The following is a 19,465-nucleotide window of genomic DNA, read 5'->3' as shown; positions in this document are numbered from 1 at the left end:
CCATGCTCCCAATGCAGGGGGCATGGGTTTGATCCCTGGTTAGGAACACAGATCCCACATGTGGAGCAGCCAAAAATAAATAAATGAACTCTATGCCTGTGGTAATAGTTACACAGCCCTGCAAATACACCAAAAATCGCTGAATTGTAAAAACAAGTGAAATGTACAGTATGTAAATTATAAATCCATTAAAACATTTAAAACATAAGACCAACTTTAATCCCATGACCACAAGTTATGGGAGAATGCATATTTTACAGATCATAGGTTTCCTAAAAAATTTCTAAGAGAATATAAAGATTTTCAAAGAGTAAAAAAAGTCAGCCCACAAAATCTCAATGGAATCTACATCTTCGGGGAGAATGAGAACAAAGATGGCAAGCACACAGTATTTTTCAAAGATATTTGCACAGACACTGTCCACTGGATTTATGCATCCATTAGACTGCTCTTATCCCAGTTTTTTCCAGTTCTTTGAAGATAAATCTGGATTGTTTAATATCTTTGTATGAAACACGTTATAAAAATACTTTCATTTTCCCAAGTATTCCATGTTCCATCTTTATAAAAATAGCTTTAAGAGCCTTTAAATATTTTATGTGTGGGTTTTGCCTCTGTTTAAAATATGTGCAGAGAAACCACCCACCACCATCTGTGGACCTACTGATGTATAACAAAGCACAATTTCACATTGGCGAGGAACTACAGGTGCTGGGGTGTAATTTATATTATTGATAGTCTCTGCCTTCCTCCCACAGGTGTTCCAGAAATGGTGCAGATCCCGGGTGGCCTCAAAAGACCTATTACTTATAGACATCAAAGTTCCCAGTAATGCTGTTTCATTTCAACTCAGTGTTAAAAATAGATGCTTTAGAATTCAGTCTCAATTTGAAATACAGTCAAAACCTCCATTGCCATGTACATAAAGACTGCAAGGAAATACATCAAAAATGTTTATGTGGTCTTCTCTGGTGACTTTTTATTTTCTATTTTATATATTTTGCATTTTCCCAATTTTTTAAAATGAGTCTAGGCTATTTTCATAATCAGAAAAAACAGTATTTTTTGAAGGGGAAATAACACTAAAAATATTACCTTATTTAACAAAGAAATGGTTTTTATTTTGAAAATGAATTTATGTGCTTTACAAAGGTAAAATAATATATATCATCTATAGTTCTAAATGTTAGAAAAGCTTGAGGCTTTTACATTTTCTAAAAGACATTTGACACAATAAAGTGGCTTCAAAAACACTTGGACTAGTTTAGGAATTACCCTTTTTTCAAGGTTGACTATCTGTTATTGCAAATCATGTCCCTTCCAATGTAAATGACTTAAATAGGAGAAGACCTTAAAAGCATGGTTTTGATTCCTTCTCAAAAAAAGTAATCTGAGCTTGCACTTTAAAGTAAGAAGCACCTATGATTTTTTGCTACCTTAAATTTTTCTTGGAAGAAGGAAGTAGAAATTACGAATAAATTGAATTTTAAATGAAGATAAATTCTAATATACAGCAAGTTAAAAATGAGAGAGAAAGAAAGAAAGAAAAACTGGCATCTTTGTGTGGCTTTACCCTGGGCAGTCCTAACAGTGCACTTGAGAAAGCAAACGCTGAGAATCTGGAAGACTAGCCAAACACTCCTTTTACCTCAGTCCCTAAGAACAGCTCAAGCAAGATACATTTTAAAACAAGAAAAGATTAACCTACCTTTGATGCCAACTGTGATTTCAGGCCTAAGAATGAAAAGACTGTGTTGCTCTCCTTGGATTCAAAAAAACTGTCATAATCCTAGAAAAAGGAGGAGGAGAAAATAAACAAAAGCAAACAACTATCTTTGTACTTGGTGCTTTTGACAAAGTCTTTATGTCAATAAAAAATGTACCACTGTTCCATCCAGGCCAGGGGAAAGCTACATAAATCTACTGGATTTGCTCTGTTTGAGTCTCAACATATGAGCATGATGATGAAGGCAACACATTTTTAATCCAAAGCCTGTGACAGGAATTAAAATGTAAACCATTGACAACAGAAGGGAAGTCAGAACATGCTCACTCACGTGTCAAACTAACATTTATTTGTGTGGAGTCACTCTGACCCAAGATTTTTACTTAAGCATTTCAATCTGGAAGGCAGCCTCCTAATTCTACTCTTGATATTTTGTTATGTAGGGCTTAAAAAAAAAAAAATCCCTGCGTAAACAGAAAAGTTGTAAAGGTTTCCGTGTGTCAATGTACGTGCTTCTATTCTGCTTTTGAAGTTTCTCCACATTCTTTGAGACTATGTCTTCAGAGAGAAAAAAAAAAAGATCAAGTAAAACCTCAAGGAGGAAATATTCTCTCTAACATTTATCTTTGCCTCAGACACAGAATCACTTTTCTCTTCCTAGTTTCGAGAGAGAAGCCATCAAGGGGTTCCGGCCAATGTTTTCATCACTTGTTTTCTTTGCCAAAGTCTGCCTGTATAATACTACACAGTTGCTAAGCTGATGTGAAGGGGGGCGGGGGGGATCTTAAAATCTGACATAAGTCCCTTCGGTCACTTTATTTAGAAGATAAACATTGCAAGCAGACAATGATCAGCATCAGTGGCAGGCACTTGCATCAGCACATCATTCAAAGGTTATTTCATAATTTTTAATGGGAGAGGTTTTTGCAAAATTATTAATTGAATTTTCGGTTGTGCTGGGTCTTCACTGCTGTGCACGGGCTTCTTTCTCTAGTAGCCGCGTGCGAGGGCGCCTCTTCGTTGCGGTGCAGCAGCTTCTCTCCTTGCAGAGCACAGGCTCTAGGTCGCTTGGACTGCAGAAGGTGTGGCGCACACGCTTAGCTGCTCCATGCCTGTGAATGGAATCTTCTCGGAATGGAGACGGAATTCCTCGCCCTCCTCCCCCCACCACCCCCTTCCCCTGCCCACACTGGCAAGGAAGATTCTTAACCACTGGACCACCAGCGAAGTCCAGCATATTATTTAATCCCCACCACCAGGTTAGAAACCGCCTCAGGGCAAAGAATTATGGTACCCAAGGTCGACAGCCGATGCATAAGAGGACTGAGATTTGGGCCCAAGTTTCATTGGTGTTGAAATCAATGCTTTTTGTATTCTACGATGCTTCTTGCCCAAGAGGAAACCAGGTATGGGGCACCCTGTACATGAGTCACTGAGCCCTAATGAAGCCGCTGCTGAGCTGGGTCAATGGCATTACAAATACTTTTGAAACCTGTCTAGGAATCTAAATGAGTCGACTCAGAGTGGAGATATGCTTCTTGCAAAGCAGGCCTTGGTGGGTGAAAAATCTTTAAATGATTTGCCTCTGCATAGAGACTCTGTTGTCCAAGTGTTTTAGTAAGTTGGGTCTCGTCTGGCTTGAAGGCAGCTTGATATTTTGTGCCCAGTCATCCCAGCCCCAGGGATGCATGCACAGCTCCTTCTATAGATCTTGGAGCAGTCACTCCTGCTGTCATTTCGGATCAGCCCTGAGGCTCAGTTCAGTTGAGTCGCTCAGTCGTGTCTGACTCTTTGCGGCCCCATGAACCGCAGCACACCAGGCCTCCCTGTCTATCACCAACTCCTGGAGTTCACCCAAACTCATGTGTATCGAGTGGGTGATGCCATCCAGTCATCTCATCCTCTATTGTCTCCTTCTCCTCCTGCCCCCAATCCCTCCCAGCATCAGGGTCTTTTCCAGTGAGTCAACTCTTCGCGTGAGGTGGCAAAAGTATTGGAGTTGAGGCTAGTCACCCCAGAGAGCGGCCTTCCCTGACCATGCCAAGAAGGAGCAACACTTCTGAAGAGGGAGACTCTTTAGCAAATACTTCCTTGGAAAATGGAGTTTTAAGCTGAAATTTTTTAGAATGAACAGAAGTAGATAAGTGAAGGGCTGGGATAGGAGCCTTTGGGACAGGAAGTAACACCAGGGGAGAGCAAAGCTGGCAGACATGACGGGGATCAGCATGTGCCACACTCTGGAAATCAAGAGAAAGATTTTGAATTTTACCTTAAGTACAAAAGGAAATCATGTCCGGGTTCTGAGCAAAGGAACAAGCAGAATGATCTATACAGTAAGCTTCCTACATACGAATCTTCAAGTTGCGAACTTTCAAAGATGCGAATGTATGCTTGAATGTCTAGTCACGTAAGTTCACATCTGGTATACACTGTCCTGAGTGTGCATCCTCTACAACTGGCTGTGCTTTTGTGTACTTATATGTGCTTTTGTGTATACAATACAGTAAGTACAGTATCTTTATTCCAAGCACAGGATGTCTGGAAGCAAGCATAAAAGCAGCGGTACACAGCTGATTGTGTTAGCGGGGTACCTAGGCTAACTTCGTTGGACTCATGAACAAACTGGACTTATGATCGTGCTCTCAGAACAGAACTTGTTTGTATGTAGGGGACGTACTGTATTTCCTTTAAGAAAATCCCCATGTCAAGCATGTGGAGAGTGGCTCAGAGGGAGGAAGCAGGCAGAAGTGAGGAACACACTGTGGGGATTCAGGTAAGAGATGGAGGCAGTCTGAACCAGAACGGTCATAACAGAGACAGGGATGGACACACTGGGAGGAGGAACGGATCATGCTCAACTGGGGAACTGGTGTAGAGGTTTAGGGAGAATTATGAATTAAAGCAGCTCGAATACAACTCAACAAGCAAACAATCTGGTTAAAAAGTGGGCAGAAGACCTGAACAAACATTTTTCCAAAGAAGACATACAGAAGGCCAACAGACACCTGAAAAGATGCTCAACACTGATAATCATCAGGGAAATGCGAATCAAAACTACATGAGGTATCACCTCACACCCATCAGAAAGGCTATCATCAAAAAGACCACAAACAAAAAGCGTTGTCGAGGATGTGGAAAGAAAGAGAACCCTCGAATACTGTTGTGGGGAATGTAAAATGGAGCAAGCACCGTGGAAAACAGTGTGAAGATTCCTCAAAAAATTAAAAATACAACTGCCATATGATCCAGCAATTGCACTCTCAGGGATATATTCAAAGAAGACAAGGACTTTAACTCAAAAAGAGTTACACATCTCCATGTCCACTGCAGCACTATTCACAGCAGTCAAGATCTGGCAGCAATTAAGTGGCCATCAACAGATGAATGAATAAAGATGTGGTACGTATACACAATGGAATAGTACTAGGTCATAAAAAAGGAAGAAATGTTCTTCTCTGGACTTGGAGGGTATTATGCCTAGTGAAATAAGACAGAGCAAGATAAATACTGTATGATATTACTTACATGTGGAATCTGAAAAATAGACTGTGAAGTGTCAAAAGTCACTCAATCATATCCGACTCTTGGCGACCGCATGAACTGTAGCCCACCAGGCTCCTCTGTTCATGGAATTCTCCAGGAAAGATTACTGGAGTGAGTTGCCATTCCCTTCTCCAGGGGATCTTCTTGACCCAGGGATTGAACCCAGGTCTCCTGCGTTGCAGGCAGATGCCTTAACCTCTGAGCCACCGAAGAAGCCCAAACCAGACTAGTGATTATAACAAAAAAGAAACAGACTCACAGATATAGAGACAAAAACTAGCGGGAAAGAAAAGAGAGACAAGATATGGGTAGGGGATCAGTTCAGTTCAGTCGCTCAGTCGTGTCCGACTCTCCGCGACCCCATGAATCACAGCACGCCAGGCCTCCCTGTCCATCACCAACTCCCAGAGTTCACTCAAACTCATGTCCACAGAGTCGGTGATGCCATCCAGCCATCTCAGTCTCTGTCGTCCCCTTCTCCTCCCGCCCCCAACCTTTCCCAGCATCAGAGTCTTTTCCAGTGAGTCAACTCGTCGCATCAGGTGCCCAAAATATTGCAATTTCAGCTTTAGCTTCAGTCCTTCCAATGAACACCCAGGATTGATCTCCTTTAGAATGGACTGGTTGGATCTCCTTGCAGTCCAAGGGACTCTCAAGAGTCTTCTCCAACACCACAGTTCAAAAGCATCAATTCTTCGGCGATCAGCTTTCTTCACAGTCCAACTCTCACATCCATACATGACCACGGGAAAAACCATAGCCTTGACTAGACGGACCTTGGTTGGCAAAGTAATGTCTCTGCTTTTTAATATACTGTCAAGGTTGGTCATAACTTTCCTTCCAAGGAGTAAGCGTCTTTTAATTTCATGGCTGCAATCAGCATCTGAAGTGATTTTGGAGCCCAAAAAAATAAAGTCTGACACTGTTTCCACTGTTTTTCCATCTATTTCCCATGAAGTGATGGGACCAGATGCCATGATCTTTGTTTTCTGAATGTTGAGCTTCAAGCCAACCTTTTCACTCTCCTCTTTCACTTTCATCAATTCCTCTTCATTTTCTGCCATAAGGGTGGTGTCATCTGCATATCTGAGGTTATTGATATTTCTCCTGGCAATCTTGATTCCAGCTTGTGCTTCTTCCAGCCCAGCATTGCTCATGATGCACTCTGCATATAAGTTAAATAAGCAAGGTGACAATATACAGCCTTGACGTACTCCTTTTCCTGTTTGGAACCAGTCTGTTGTTCCATGTCCAGTTCTGACTGTTGCTTCCTGACCTGCATACAGGTTTCTCAAGAGGCAGGTCAGGTGGTAAGGGAAGGGCCAAAAGTGGGAAGAAAAAAAAAAATTGAGGACTAGTGACTGTGTTATCAAAATGTTATCCCTGCTCTTGAATTCAGAAAGACCTTTTTATCTGTTTCTACCTAATGAATAATCTCTGATGTCAGTGTGAAAACAGAAGAATGAAAAAAATAAACTAATAATATAAAATGAAAAATGAGAAACAGTACCTGACTCAGTCTCTACAGATGTAGTGTGAATTTTCTTTAAAGACTGAGGTGCTAACATGAAAATATAGTGCGTGCAAAAGAGTAAAAGGCAAGTTACAACAAGATTTAATATGTTTAATACAGGTTTCAGTGTTTATATTAAAAACCTTAATCTTAAAATGATTACAGTTCTCCACATCACAAAACTAGAAATAAAGTCAATTCTCACAAGCGAGTTTCATACATATAAAACAAGACAGACTATGTACACATAGAGAAAAATATGTAACATTATAAACAACCCATTTAACCACACTGAACCAAAATTATTCTTAATAGGAGGTGATTTTAAAATTTCTAATTACTATTTTACTCTTAAAAATTAGATCAGTCATCAACAAAGAATAGTCATCAACCAAAGTTATTCAGAAGTGTCAGACATTTAGAAATCTCAGAACGGCAACATTATTTATTTATATAAAAAATTCTCTTAAACTGTATTTCTGTTATAAAAGTTATAACCATTACTTTTAGTTTATGAACCTTTAACATATCACACTCTGGCCAGAGGGCTTTTGACCTGAATATTAAATTGAATGCTGCCAACAGTTTAGAAATTGTCACCTAAGGTAATTAATTCCTTCTGGAGTGATGAATACAAAATTTGGCAATTAACTTTAAAAGCAAAATAATTCAAAGGAAACTATTTTTAAAAGTCAATGTGAGAATAGTACCTGACACACACCAGGCAAAGAGGGTGATGAGCTGTGTCTGTTAATAAATGACCAATAGATCATGTTTTAGGTAATCTTATGCTAGTAATTTGAGTAAGTTCTATTTCTACTCTAAGTTACTTATATATTTTAAATCATTAGGTAAAAAAATTACCTTCTGACATATAAAAGCTTTTGAGTGCTCTGATGAATCTCAAATTGTAAGAAGTTATTTTCTTTGTCATGTTGAGACAAAGAGTAAGTGATTGATAATTTAAAATCTAGACCTTCTTAATACCTTCTTTTAGAGATAATAAACTAAACAGTATGATCTAATTTGAGTAAAACAGAACTAGAAATTTTAAAATCACCTCCTAGAAGTTCTTATATTATGGCTTTAGGCATTCCCCAATAAAAGAGAAAAATTGGCTTTCTTAACAAAATTCATTTCTGTTTAAAAGAAAACACACTAGGGCATATACTGCAAAAGTTAAAAGCATCGCATTTTTAAAACTCACTATAAAGTTTCTAAATGGGCTTGCTGAATTTCTTATACTCAAAAACACTCTCTATAAGGTGTTTGTAAATACACATCTGCAAACTGCACATTGTAAGACAATTCCTGTGACTATAGAATATAATAATCAGTTAATATCACCTTTGGAGAAAAGTACAAGTACATAAAGCATATACAAGAAAAAAAAAACATTCCGTTTCAGAAGCTGGTACATTTAAAACAAAGACTGAAAATTTCACCCTGCTTCTAGTGCCAACTACTCAGGAAAAGAAAAAAATTCTGGGCTATAAAGATATCAGCATAACTTAGCACTGTTACAAATGGGATATTTACCTAAATGCTGCAATTTTAAGAAGAATAGAGCTTAAACAGCTGTTAAGAAAAAGCTTCCATTACCTATACTTGGGTTTGCTTTTCAAGTGAAAACCAATGTTAGAGACATTTATAAGCTCGTGATAAAATCTACAACAGGTAGGGCTCACAATAGTTTCATTCATCCACAGAGCTTACTTAAGAACATTACCCGTTCACCATGGTTAGACTATTATGGACTGGACAAGCATTTGAGACAAAGGCCTTAAAGTTCTTTGCCCTTTAAGCGTTCCCTAAGAGAATGGCCAGGAAAACCCACAGCAGCCACTCTGAAAAGCGGTATCGCTTCCCACGCTAAGTCGATGACAATTATGTGACAAACCCATATTATTTCTACACGCCAAGGGCCTCTCTAAACAGAAGACCACAGGGAACACAAACAACACGTGGCCCACAAGGAAACAGTGGCAGCAACCACCTCTAAATGAGCCAAAGAGAATGTGGTTTACCCCAAAGAAGAAATTCTTTTAAAACATTCTTGCTAAGGCTACAAAAGTTACTGCTGCTGCAAATGCACACAGACTCCTTCCTGAAATTTCTTTCAAGTCTGAAAGTAGCCTCTGAGAAGAATGTCTTCATTCAGTGGTTAAGGACCATTAATGCTAGTGTCTATTTTGCAAAATCTTGATATAGAAGGAAAAAATAGTTGACAGCTCCAATCCTGGTAGGACAGGCAAGATGCAATTGTCTAAAATAGCTTTATTCAACAACTTTTAGGCCAAATATCAAAAATATGAATAAGCCCAAAGCTGAAGATTTAAGATTCCTAACTTATGTTTAACATTTCTGACTGCTCTGATACAAGAGGGAAGAACAAGCAAATACATCTACTCAAGCGCCCATTGAAACTGAGTGGGAAAAAACTTTGTGCTAAACATAGCAAAGGCAACCAGCAATAAAAGTTTAATGAATACCCAGAGGAGTAAATGCAAAGGCTAAAGTCAGTTATGAGATTCTCTCATTAATAAAGTCATTCTTCTTTAAGCCACAGGAATTTAATAAAATAGGATTATATATCCTCTGCTACATACAACTGCTCACACAACTAAACAGTTCTGGAGAGAGTAATATGTCTAAAACAATATAAATGTGACATATTTACATAGTACAGAATAGTTTTTACAGGTACAGAAGACGTCACTGTTCTAAACTTAAGCAACGCCACACGTGTGTACCCACACGTGTGTGTGGTGTATGTGTGCATGCGTTTGTGAATCAAAATGGGGGCAAAATGAGAGAAGCTATATGAATTCCAATTTCTCATCCTCTAAAGAAAAAAGCAAATACTGTCCAATTTAAAATCAAGGAATAGAGATACTAGTATCTCTAGTATCTAAAACATAGAGAGAAACGCATGAGGGAAACATATCTCTGTGTTTCTCCGTATCTCTAGGTTTTCAGGGAGGTGATAACTTCAAATCACAAAGCAGCCTATCTCATAAAAGAGGCTATATCTTGGGAATCTGGGGGAGACTGACCTTTCACTATGGACCCTCCTGTCGACAGACTTTATTATCTTAACACTGATATTAACACGGTCTTAGTGCTTTTCAATTTTGTTTTCTTTTCATTAACTGCGTAGGCTCAGAAAAGAGGAAAAAATTTAACAAAAGGAAAACCGCCAGTTTGGATATCTACTAAAATACACTGCTAAGCATACAACTGGGGTGCCCCGAATGGATGGAGATGTTCAACATTCAGAGCACAAGCCATCGTTTTCATGAAAGACACGTCCTGGGGATGTGTCACTGTAGAATATTAAGACAAACATCTCAGCGAGGTGAAAATGGGAGATTAAACATTTACAGAGAGAAGAATAAAAAACAGGGCTATACAGAAGAGAGAAAACAGCAAAGACTACTAATTAAAATGCTATGCTTCTGGGCATCCAGTAATAAAGAAGGATTGATATCACCCTTCCCCACCACCCTCTAGTATCTGTGAGGATGGTGCATTAGATCATTTAGAGTAGAACATTTGAAGAAGATGATTCCCCTTGATTAGATCTCTGATTTTTCAGACAGAAAACCTTGGAAAAGAGATTTTCAAATTCAGATCGAAAGGTTTCTAAGAAAATTCTACCTGCGGTGCAGGTGAGCTTCATAACAGAGGTGATTTCCCCAATAGATTTCAATGTAAAATTTAGAAGTTGGTTCAATAAGCTTGCTTTTGAGATATTTGGCTTTGGCTTTGAGTTTTATTAATAAACAGGAATGCAAAATGCTCAGGACCTTGACAAGGCAAGATCCAACAGAATGGGTTAGCTATCTGCTTGAGTGAAAACATCTGTGGAGCTATTCACCCATTTTTGTTAATATGTTCTATGTTCCTAGTGTTCTCGTAGGTAATAGGTACTAAGATAAATATGCCACGGAGTCTGCTGAGGGTGAGCACAAGGAACTCAGAGACTGGTTGAAGGCAAAGTCATGAAAAAAAATTCTATGAGCTAGAGGTCACGTTGAGAGTAATGAGACACAGGTCTGGGCACTATGCGGGGGATGGGGAATAACCAGCGTCCTAATTAGAGAGAGTCAACAACAAGGCCCACCTGAACTAAGCTTTGAAAGAGAAACAGGACAGAATTTTGCAGGAGGTAAAACTCACAGGACGTGTTAATCAAGGGAGTATGGAGATGAGGAAAATGGATGTGGGGTGACTTTCAGAGCTTTGCCTAGAACCTAGATAAATAACATCCATGGATGCCGTAGCCCTGAACCTATATAAACAACATCCATACTTTATAGAGACAGACCACATCTCTTGTGGATGATGAAAACTGGACTTTAACTTTCCTTTTTATTTTTCTTACTGACTTTAACAAAAAACCTATTCACTCAAATTACTGCAGACAACTGCACTTCAACAGGGGCCAAGCTGCTCCCCACCACTACGTTCTACACCATGCTGCCAGACAATGTGCTTAATTTTCCTGAAGGAGACTTGAAAAGCTAATTCTGTGTTTCTCCAACAAGACTGTGACTGAACTCTAGGAAGCACAGGTAAATGTGAGTGGGTCATGGAGAGGCCCATAAGCTAGGAGATTAGAATGGTCTGCCAGTTACAAACTGTTGTTTCAAGTGGCTGGAAACAAACTAAATAGCCCATGGCAGGTGGGAGGACAGGTGACGATTAACTAAGTTTTAATACTCCTTCTAATAATCCTCCCAACCCAGGGATCAAACCTGGGTCTCTTGCATTATAGGCAGATTCTTTATCGTCTAAGCCACCAGTGAAGCCCTCTAATAATCCATCCAAGGAAATAATATGCAATATCTAAAAACTTAAGCTTGCAATGACATGGAAGCTATTTTTGCTGGAGAAACAAAGCAGGGCACAAAATGGTAGATACAGTATGCTCATTCATGGTCCTGGAACCACTCCCCTGCAGATGCCAGTTCAGTTCAGTTCAGTCCCTCAGTTGTGTCTGACTCTTTGCGACCCCATGGACTGCAGCACGTCAGGTCTCCCTGTCCATCACCAACTCCCAGAGTTTACCCAAACTCATGTCCATTGAGTCAATCATGCCATCCAACCATCTCATCCTCTGTTGTTCCCTTCTCCTCCTGCCCTCAATCTTTCCTGGCATCAGGGTCTTTTCAAATGAGTCAGTTCTTTGCATCAGGTGGCCAAAGTACTGCAGTTTCAGCTTCAACATCAGTCCTTCCAATGAACACTTAGGACTGATCTCCTTTAGGGTGGACTAGTTGGATCTCCTTGCAGTCCAAGGGACTCTCAAGAGTCTTCTCCAACACCACAGCTCAAAAGCATCAATTCTTCGGCACTCAGCTTTCTTTATAGTCCAACTCTCACATCCATACATGATCACTGGAAAAACCATAGCCTTGACTAGACGGACATTTGTTGGCAAAGTCAAGTCTCTGCTTTTTAATATGCTGTCTAGTTTTGTTGGCAAAGTAATGCCTCTGCTTTTTAATATGCTGTCTAGGTTGGTCAGGGATGACTATATATATATATATATATATATATATATATGCATGTGTTTGTGTAATCTTTTTTAAAATAAAATTACATGTATCAGGTAGGGGTTTGTAAAACTAATAATTAAAGGAGTTGGTTCATCAGTTTCAGAAAAGATTCTAAAACACACTTAAAATATATCACCCAGAGACAATCTTTTCAAAAGTTACATAAACATTGCAGTTGGGAACAATACAACCACATACATTTAGGTATTCTAGTGTGCTTCTGAGCCTCTACCCACAGTTAGAAAATGCTGACATATCTCATTTCCTTTCATACCAAACAAAGAAAAGGGGAGGAGACTCCACAAAGAACCACTGCTGGTCATTTAGCATTTCTGTGCCTCCTGAAGTCTACGCTATCTGTCATCTACTTTCAGACTCCAAGTAACCAAGGTAATATGGGAAAAGGCAGTCATAGCTGTCCCTCAAATCATTACTTAAACAAAACTAGTCAATAGCATTAATGTAATCTTATTTGGTGAGCAATACACCCAATGCTTAGGTACAAATTTAATATTTTGCAACTAAGATCTAAAAGTGCAAAAAAAGTAATTCAATAGTTTTAAAATAATAGATAATTTTATAGGTTGTCTCATGGAAACTAATCAAAAGGTTGTTTTTCTATAAAAGTCTGCCATCTGAACTCCCCTCTCTTCATTAGACAGGCGCTACATGAGTAGTTCTAGCCACAGATTCCACGTCACTTCATCTCTCTCCCACACTTCACCCACAACCCAACTCTTAGTATTGGCATCCTTAGCCAAACACATACCTGCTCATCTCAATTACATGTATGGTCACTGTGTCTTCCCCCGCTAGATGGCAAATCCACAAACTGGTTAACATGACCCCAAGTCAAATAAAATCTGGCTGCATTCCCATTTCAAACTCCCAACTTTTTAATAAAATGAAAGAATTAATAAACTTATTTAGCAGAGCTGCAGGACAAAAAAAGAAAACAACATATAAAATTCACTTGTGTCCCTACACACTGATAATCAACAACTGGAAAAGGATGTTAAGAAAATAATTCTATTTATAACAGCACTAAAAAAGAAACCCACTTAGGAATTAACCTAACCAAGAGTTAAGAGACTTGAACACTAAAAGCTACAAAACAATGCTTAAAGAAATGAACAGAAACATGTAAAATGAAAAGAATCTCATGTGCATAGATTGAAAGACTTAACATTGTCAAGATGTCAATGCTGCCCAAAGCAATCTAAAGATCCAACATTTCCATATCAAAATTCTAATGGCATTTTTTTTGCAGAAGTAAGGAAAAATTTTAAAATTCATACAGAATATCAAGCCAAAACAAGTCTGAAGAAAGATAAAGAAATCACACTTCCCAATTTCAAGACATATTACAAAGTTATAGCCATCAAAACAGTGTGGTACTTGTACAGACATATAGACCAGTGAAACAGAATAGAGTCCAAAATATAAACAAATAAATAAGCCCTCACATTCAAGATCAAGTTGAATGATCTTGAACAAAAGTGTCAAGATCACTCCATGGGAAAAGCACAGTGTCATCAACAAATGGTAATAGGAAAACTAGATAACAACATGCAAAAGAATGAAGTTGGGCCCTTATTTTATACCAGATTAAAAAAAAAATCAGTGAAAAAGAAAGAATTACAGACCTAAACATAAGACCCCCAAACTACAAAATTCCTAAAAGAAAACATAGGGGAAAAGCTTCATAACACTGCATTTGGCAAGAAATGATTTCCTGAGTATGACTCCAAAAGCCCAGGCAACAAAAACAAAAAGAGACAAATGGGTCAATATCAAACTTACAAAGTTCATTCATCAAAAGATACAATCAAGAAATGTGAAACGCAACCTAAGAATGGGATAAAATATTTGTGAATTACATACCTGATAGGTTAATATTCAGAATATACAAAGAAATCTTACACTCAGTGACAAAAAGTCAAATAACCCAATTAAAAACTGGGCAAAGGATTTGAATAGACATTTCTCCAAAGACAATATACAAACAAAAAAGAAAGTATAGGAGCCGTTCAACATCACTAATCTTCAAAGAAATGCAAATCAAAACCACAATGAGATATCACCTTATACCCATTAAGATGGCTACTCTCAAAAAAAAAAAAAAAAACCCAAAGAACAGAGAATAACAAGCATTGTAGCAAGTGTTGGCGGAGATGTGGAGAAGTTAGAACCTTTGTGCACTACTGATGGGATTATAAAATGGTTCAACCACCGTGAAAAACAGTTTGGTTGTTCCTCAAAAAATCAGAAACAAAATTAGCATATGATATGCAGCAATTCCACTTTTATGCATGTATCCCAAAGAACTGAAAACAGTACCTTGAAGAGATATTGCAAACCCATGTTCATGCAGCACTATTCACAATAGCCAAGAGGAAGAACCAACCCGATGTTCATCATGGACGAGTAGAAAAGCAAAATGTGATATACACATACAACAGAAGCCTTTCAAAATTTATACATTGCTATGCTAATGCCCAGAGGTCTTTGGGAGGCGATTAGGTCTGCAGAGCCCTCTTGGATGAGATTACAGCTCCATTAACCAATTCACTACAAGAGGATACTACAGTAAGTTGGCAATCTGCAACCCAGAAGAGGGCCTTCACCAGAACCCAGCCGTGGGGTAATCCTGATCTTCCAACCTCCAAAACTCTGAGAAACAAATTTCTATTGTCTGTAAGCTATCCAGTCTGTTGTATCTTGTTACAGCAGTCTTAATGGATGAAGACATACATGATGGATGAACCTTAAGGACACTGTGCTACGTCCTCTGACATAGCACAAAGGACAAAGGCTGTATGATTTCACTTCTAGGTGGTCTCTAAGCTAGTCGAATTCAACAGATATAGAAAGTAGAACGATGGTTATCAGGGGCTGGGGGAGAGGACAACAGGTGCATTTAATGGGCATAAGAATCTCAGTTCTGCCAGATGAAAAATTCTGGGGACCTGTTTTTACAGCATTGTGAATATACATAACATTACTCAATTGTACACTTAAAAGTGGTTAAGACAGTAAATTTGGGGGCCTTCCTGATGGTCCAGTGGGGAAGACTGTGCATCCACTACAGGAGGCAAAGGTTCAGTCCCTGGTTGGGGAACTAAAATCCCACATGCTGAGTGGTGCAACCAAAACAAAAAAGTGAATTTAATGATAAATATTTTTAAGAAAAAAAATATATAAAGAAATCCAAATCTTTTTTTTTTTTTTTTTTCTTACTTCTAAATAGGGAGGGAGAAAAGAAATGGGAGGAAATGTTTTCATTTTGTGCAGATGTGTGCATCTTCATTTCTGGTGCATTCCACACATGCCAGTTCCACAGACAGAGAACAGAGTTTAAACCTTGAAAATGAGTATCTGAGCTTTCTAAACTGAGAAAAGCCTACATGTTGGGATGCTGACCTTTAGGACTTCATTTCCAGAGAAGAATCTTGCTCATGGTAGGACATTTCAGGCAAATAGAACCACCAGTCTGCATTAATAAGCGTTCTTGCCCACAAACTGAAATAGACACTGGAAACTTGAAAGAAATATATAAAGGTATAGGGGGAACTCACAGAATCTACATTAGGGCTGGAGATCCAGTTTAGAAAACAAGAAGAATTTCCATGTCTGGGAAGCCAAGAACACATCCAGGCCACACCCCAGTATCAGCTTCCTTAAGACACCAAACATACGGTGTCCAGCCACCTGGCCCCATCACTCCATGATACTCACTGAGCCACCTCCAACTGATGCTATTTCTGCATCATTTCCTCGATGTCCAAATCTAGGGTGCGAAGAAGCCATGCCAGGGTGCTTTCATTTGGTGGGAAATTTCAAACGCTAAAGGCAGGATTTTCAAGTGTTAAAGGAGAGACAGGGCAATTGTCCACACTGGTGAGCAAACAGCTTAGCAGCTATGAATGTCTCACAGGCCTAGCTCATCCAATTTAAAACAAAGTAGTAAAATTTCCAGCGAGTTTAGGAAACAGGAGAATCTTTGTGCTTACTGGATCCTGTCATTAGCAATATGGCAGGTTTCCACAGGTTATCCAACCAGATAAGACCACTCATAAACTGTCACTGGGCAAAGAAGGTGCACAGGAGCAGGTGGTTTGAATGAAGCCATGGTTCACTGCCCTCTAATTCTTTTGTTTTTGTCAAAGTTGAATTTATTGGACCTTGATAAAAGCAGACACTGTCTTCAAAACTGTTGCCAGAACAGACTATAAAGACAGAATGCACACACAACACTGCTGTCACCACCACTGTGGGACTGACTCTGCTCAAGCAGAGAAGATGCCATTTATCTGGCACAGCTGATAAATATGGAAGCCTCTAGCCAGCTGCCAGCCCACCTGAAAAAAATTCCATAGACTCCATAGGGCAAAGATACACAGAAAGTCATAAAGAAGTGAAGATAAAGAAAAGGAATAAACTTTATTCTACATCACATTCCTTTTTATTCTTTAAATACATTCCTCTACTCAAAAGGGCCCTGAAGACTCTGGCTTTTACTGTGACAAAGCAAACATGTATCTACTCCCTCCTCTTAAGAGGGCTATGAAACAACAGGGATTAAAAACAACTCCACTTTTAAAATAAAACTAGGAGAAGCCGATAGTCCTGAACCGCATAAGCAGCAAGTGGGCAGAGAAATGGAGAGACAAGTTGAGAGCAGAGGATGGTCACACTTCAGTGTCTGAAGAGGCATCATCAACAAGAAATAAGCTGCATTATTATATAAGAATAAAGGTTACTATTTTTGTGGGTTTTTTTGTGTCATGATCACATATTTTATTAGGGAAAGGATATGGCAACCAAGGGTGTATCCCACTCATGATTACAGAGTCTAGAAAATGTATCAATACGTTCATGCCTGCAGGCCAAAATGAGATAATAGTTGAAAATTTGTGTAAACTGTACAATTCAAAATAAAGCTGCTAGGGACCTCCCTGGTAGTGCAGTGGCTAAGACTCATACTCCGATGCAGGGGGCCCAGGTCTGATCCTTGGTCAGGGAACCAGATCTCACATACATGCCACAGCTAAGAGTTTCCACATGCCACACATACTACAACAAAGATGGAAGATCCCGCAGGCGGCAACTAAGACCCAGTGCAGCCAAATGAATAAGTAAATATTAAAAAATAAAAGAAAGCTATTAGTTAAACAGTGCAAGAAAACTTAAAACAAAAATCCAGTGGTTTTGTTGAATTCTGTTCCTCAGATTCTGCAGCTGTGAAAATGCCTGTATTCTGGTCTTGTAATTGAGTGGTGATTTGGCTGGGTACAGAGTTTTAGGAGTACTTTAGAAACAGTCACAAATATCCTGGGAAGTAAGATAGACACTATCATCCTTTGTGTAAAGATGAAGAACATTGAAGAATAAAGGATACATGACTTTCCAAAGGTGTCAAGCCAACACAAAGTGGTACCAGAACTCAGATCAGTGTCTAGCCCCCAGTTCAATTTTCTCTTCATGACATGCAAAGACTCCAGGCACAACCTTACAACTATTCTCTCTCATGTTCATGGAGACCTGTCTCCTTTTGAGCTACCAAAAGCACTGTCACCCCGTTTCTCCATTCTAGCGACAACCCAGTTCTTCATTTCACCTTAAGTACCTCCACACTGTAGGCCCTCCCCCTTTCCAGGCCATCCTTAAAGAACTGCAGTGCAGGTCTCAAAATAAACACTGACTTACATACTTAGAGCTCGGCAGAAAGTAAATCCTAACTACTCATTAGAGAAATTTCTCAAAAAAAAATTTTAACCTAAGGAATAAGAAGGAAATTGATAATTAGTTGAAAAATGCCTTCATTTCCTCAATGCCACAAACAGCAAGAAGGCATCTGATAAAGAGCCTGGCAGGCTCTTGGGGTGCAAGAGTCGGACATGACCTAGCGATTAAACCACCACCACCAACGATCCATCTGGTTCATGATCATCAAAAAGGAAAACGCTGACTTATAATCAGGTATTAGCAGTTTTAGAGAAATAAATATTTAAGAACATACCCTTTCCATTCTGTCCCCCAAAATGTATGAATCAAAAAATATGCTTTAAAATGTAGAACATAATAAACACGCATATGCACAGCTTATCTTCCCATTCCCTTGTCTCACAGCATAGTCTGTGACCTTGGACTCACATGTCCACTTAACTTCACTCTCTGTTAGATTTGTGGAGCTGAATAGGTAGGTGCTACGTGAGGAGGTCACAGTCTGCACTGAAAAACCCCAACTGCACCCCAGGCAAAGAAATGATGTGGTAACAATCTAGCTACTTACTCCACAGTATTGGTCATCATTAAATATCTGAGGTGGCAGAGGGTTGCCCTGAGCAGGCTTCTTCTCCGGGGGGATGTTCTTATACATCCATTGCCTCTGTTCTTCTGACATTGTGATGTCCACCTCCTCAAACTCTATCTTGTTGGCTTCCAGAAATCTAACCACATCCTGCTGTTTCTTCTTTATCTGCAGAGAGAAGACAAATACATAAGGAGACATGCTCCTCTGAAACCATATGTACAAGTTTCCCACGTGAATTAGATTTGATTGCTCATTGTCAAAGGCCACTGAGCCACCCCTCCCCTCCAAAAGAGGTGATTTCTGCAGACCCCACATACCACCCACTCCCTGGTTATCAAGCAGATGGCTAAGCAGGCCCTGACACAGTGATTTCTGAACAGAATTCCGGGGCACATCTCAGACGGTCTGGGAGGGACAGACTAGGTCTGAGGTGGGAGATTCACTTAGCTTTCTGGGAGCCATAACCACTCCCTCTCTCACACTCGAAGTTGACGGGTACAGTCACAAAGACCCCCTGTGCCCCCAACCATTTGAAAACCACATATAGCCCATCTGAGATGTTGACACTTCACTGATTCCTGGGAGTGGCCACATTTTTATTCCCCTCAGCAGCCTCTTTCAGATATTCCACAGCTGTAGCCACTGTCATGAAAGCGTCCTTTCATCAACTCACAAGAGGAAAATGTTCTCCATTCTAAGGTGAGAGTAAACAGCAAGCACCACCTTACTTTGAACTCCCTTTCTTAACCCTTCTCGTTTCTTTGATCTTTATGTCTCTTTCCAATCACTAGGGGTCAGGTGTG

General features: G+C 39.5%; 1 protein-coding gene across 1 annotated transcript in view; it reads right to left on the bottom strand.

Moving 5' to 3' along the window:
• Positions 1-19,465, bottom strand: part of SH3BGRL2 (SH3 domain binding glutamate rich protein like 2) — a 69,751-nt gene that overhangs the window by 4,952 nt on the left and 45,334 nt on the right. The window contains exons 2-3 of the mRNA XM_088840549.1: positions 18,642-18,827; positions 1,709-1,789 (exon numbers count right to left, since the gene is read on the bottom strand). Coding sequence (XP_088696675.1) covers positions 1,709-1,789; positions 18,642-18,827 — 267 coding nt within the window. The remainder of the gene's footprint in view (positions 1-1,708; positions 1,790-18,641; positions 18,828-19,465) is intronic.

Source organism: Moschus berezovskii, chromosome 10 (assembly GCF_049115385.1).
Source record: "Moschus berezovskii isolate FMDL1 chromosome 10, NW_MosBer_1.0, whole genome shotgun sequence".
NCBI lineage: Eukaryota > Metazoa > Chordata > Mammalia > Artiodactyla > Moschidae > Moschus > Moschus berezovskii.
The sequence above is the reverse complement of the archived record's forward strand: the minus strand, read 5'-3'. Positions and strand labels throughout refer to the sequence as shown.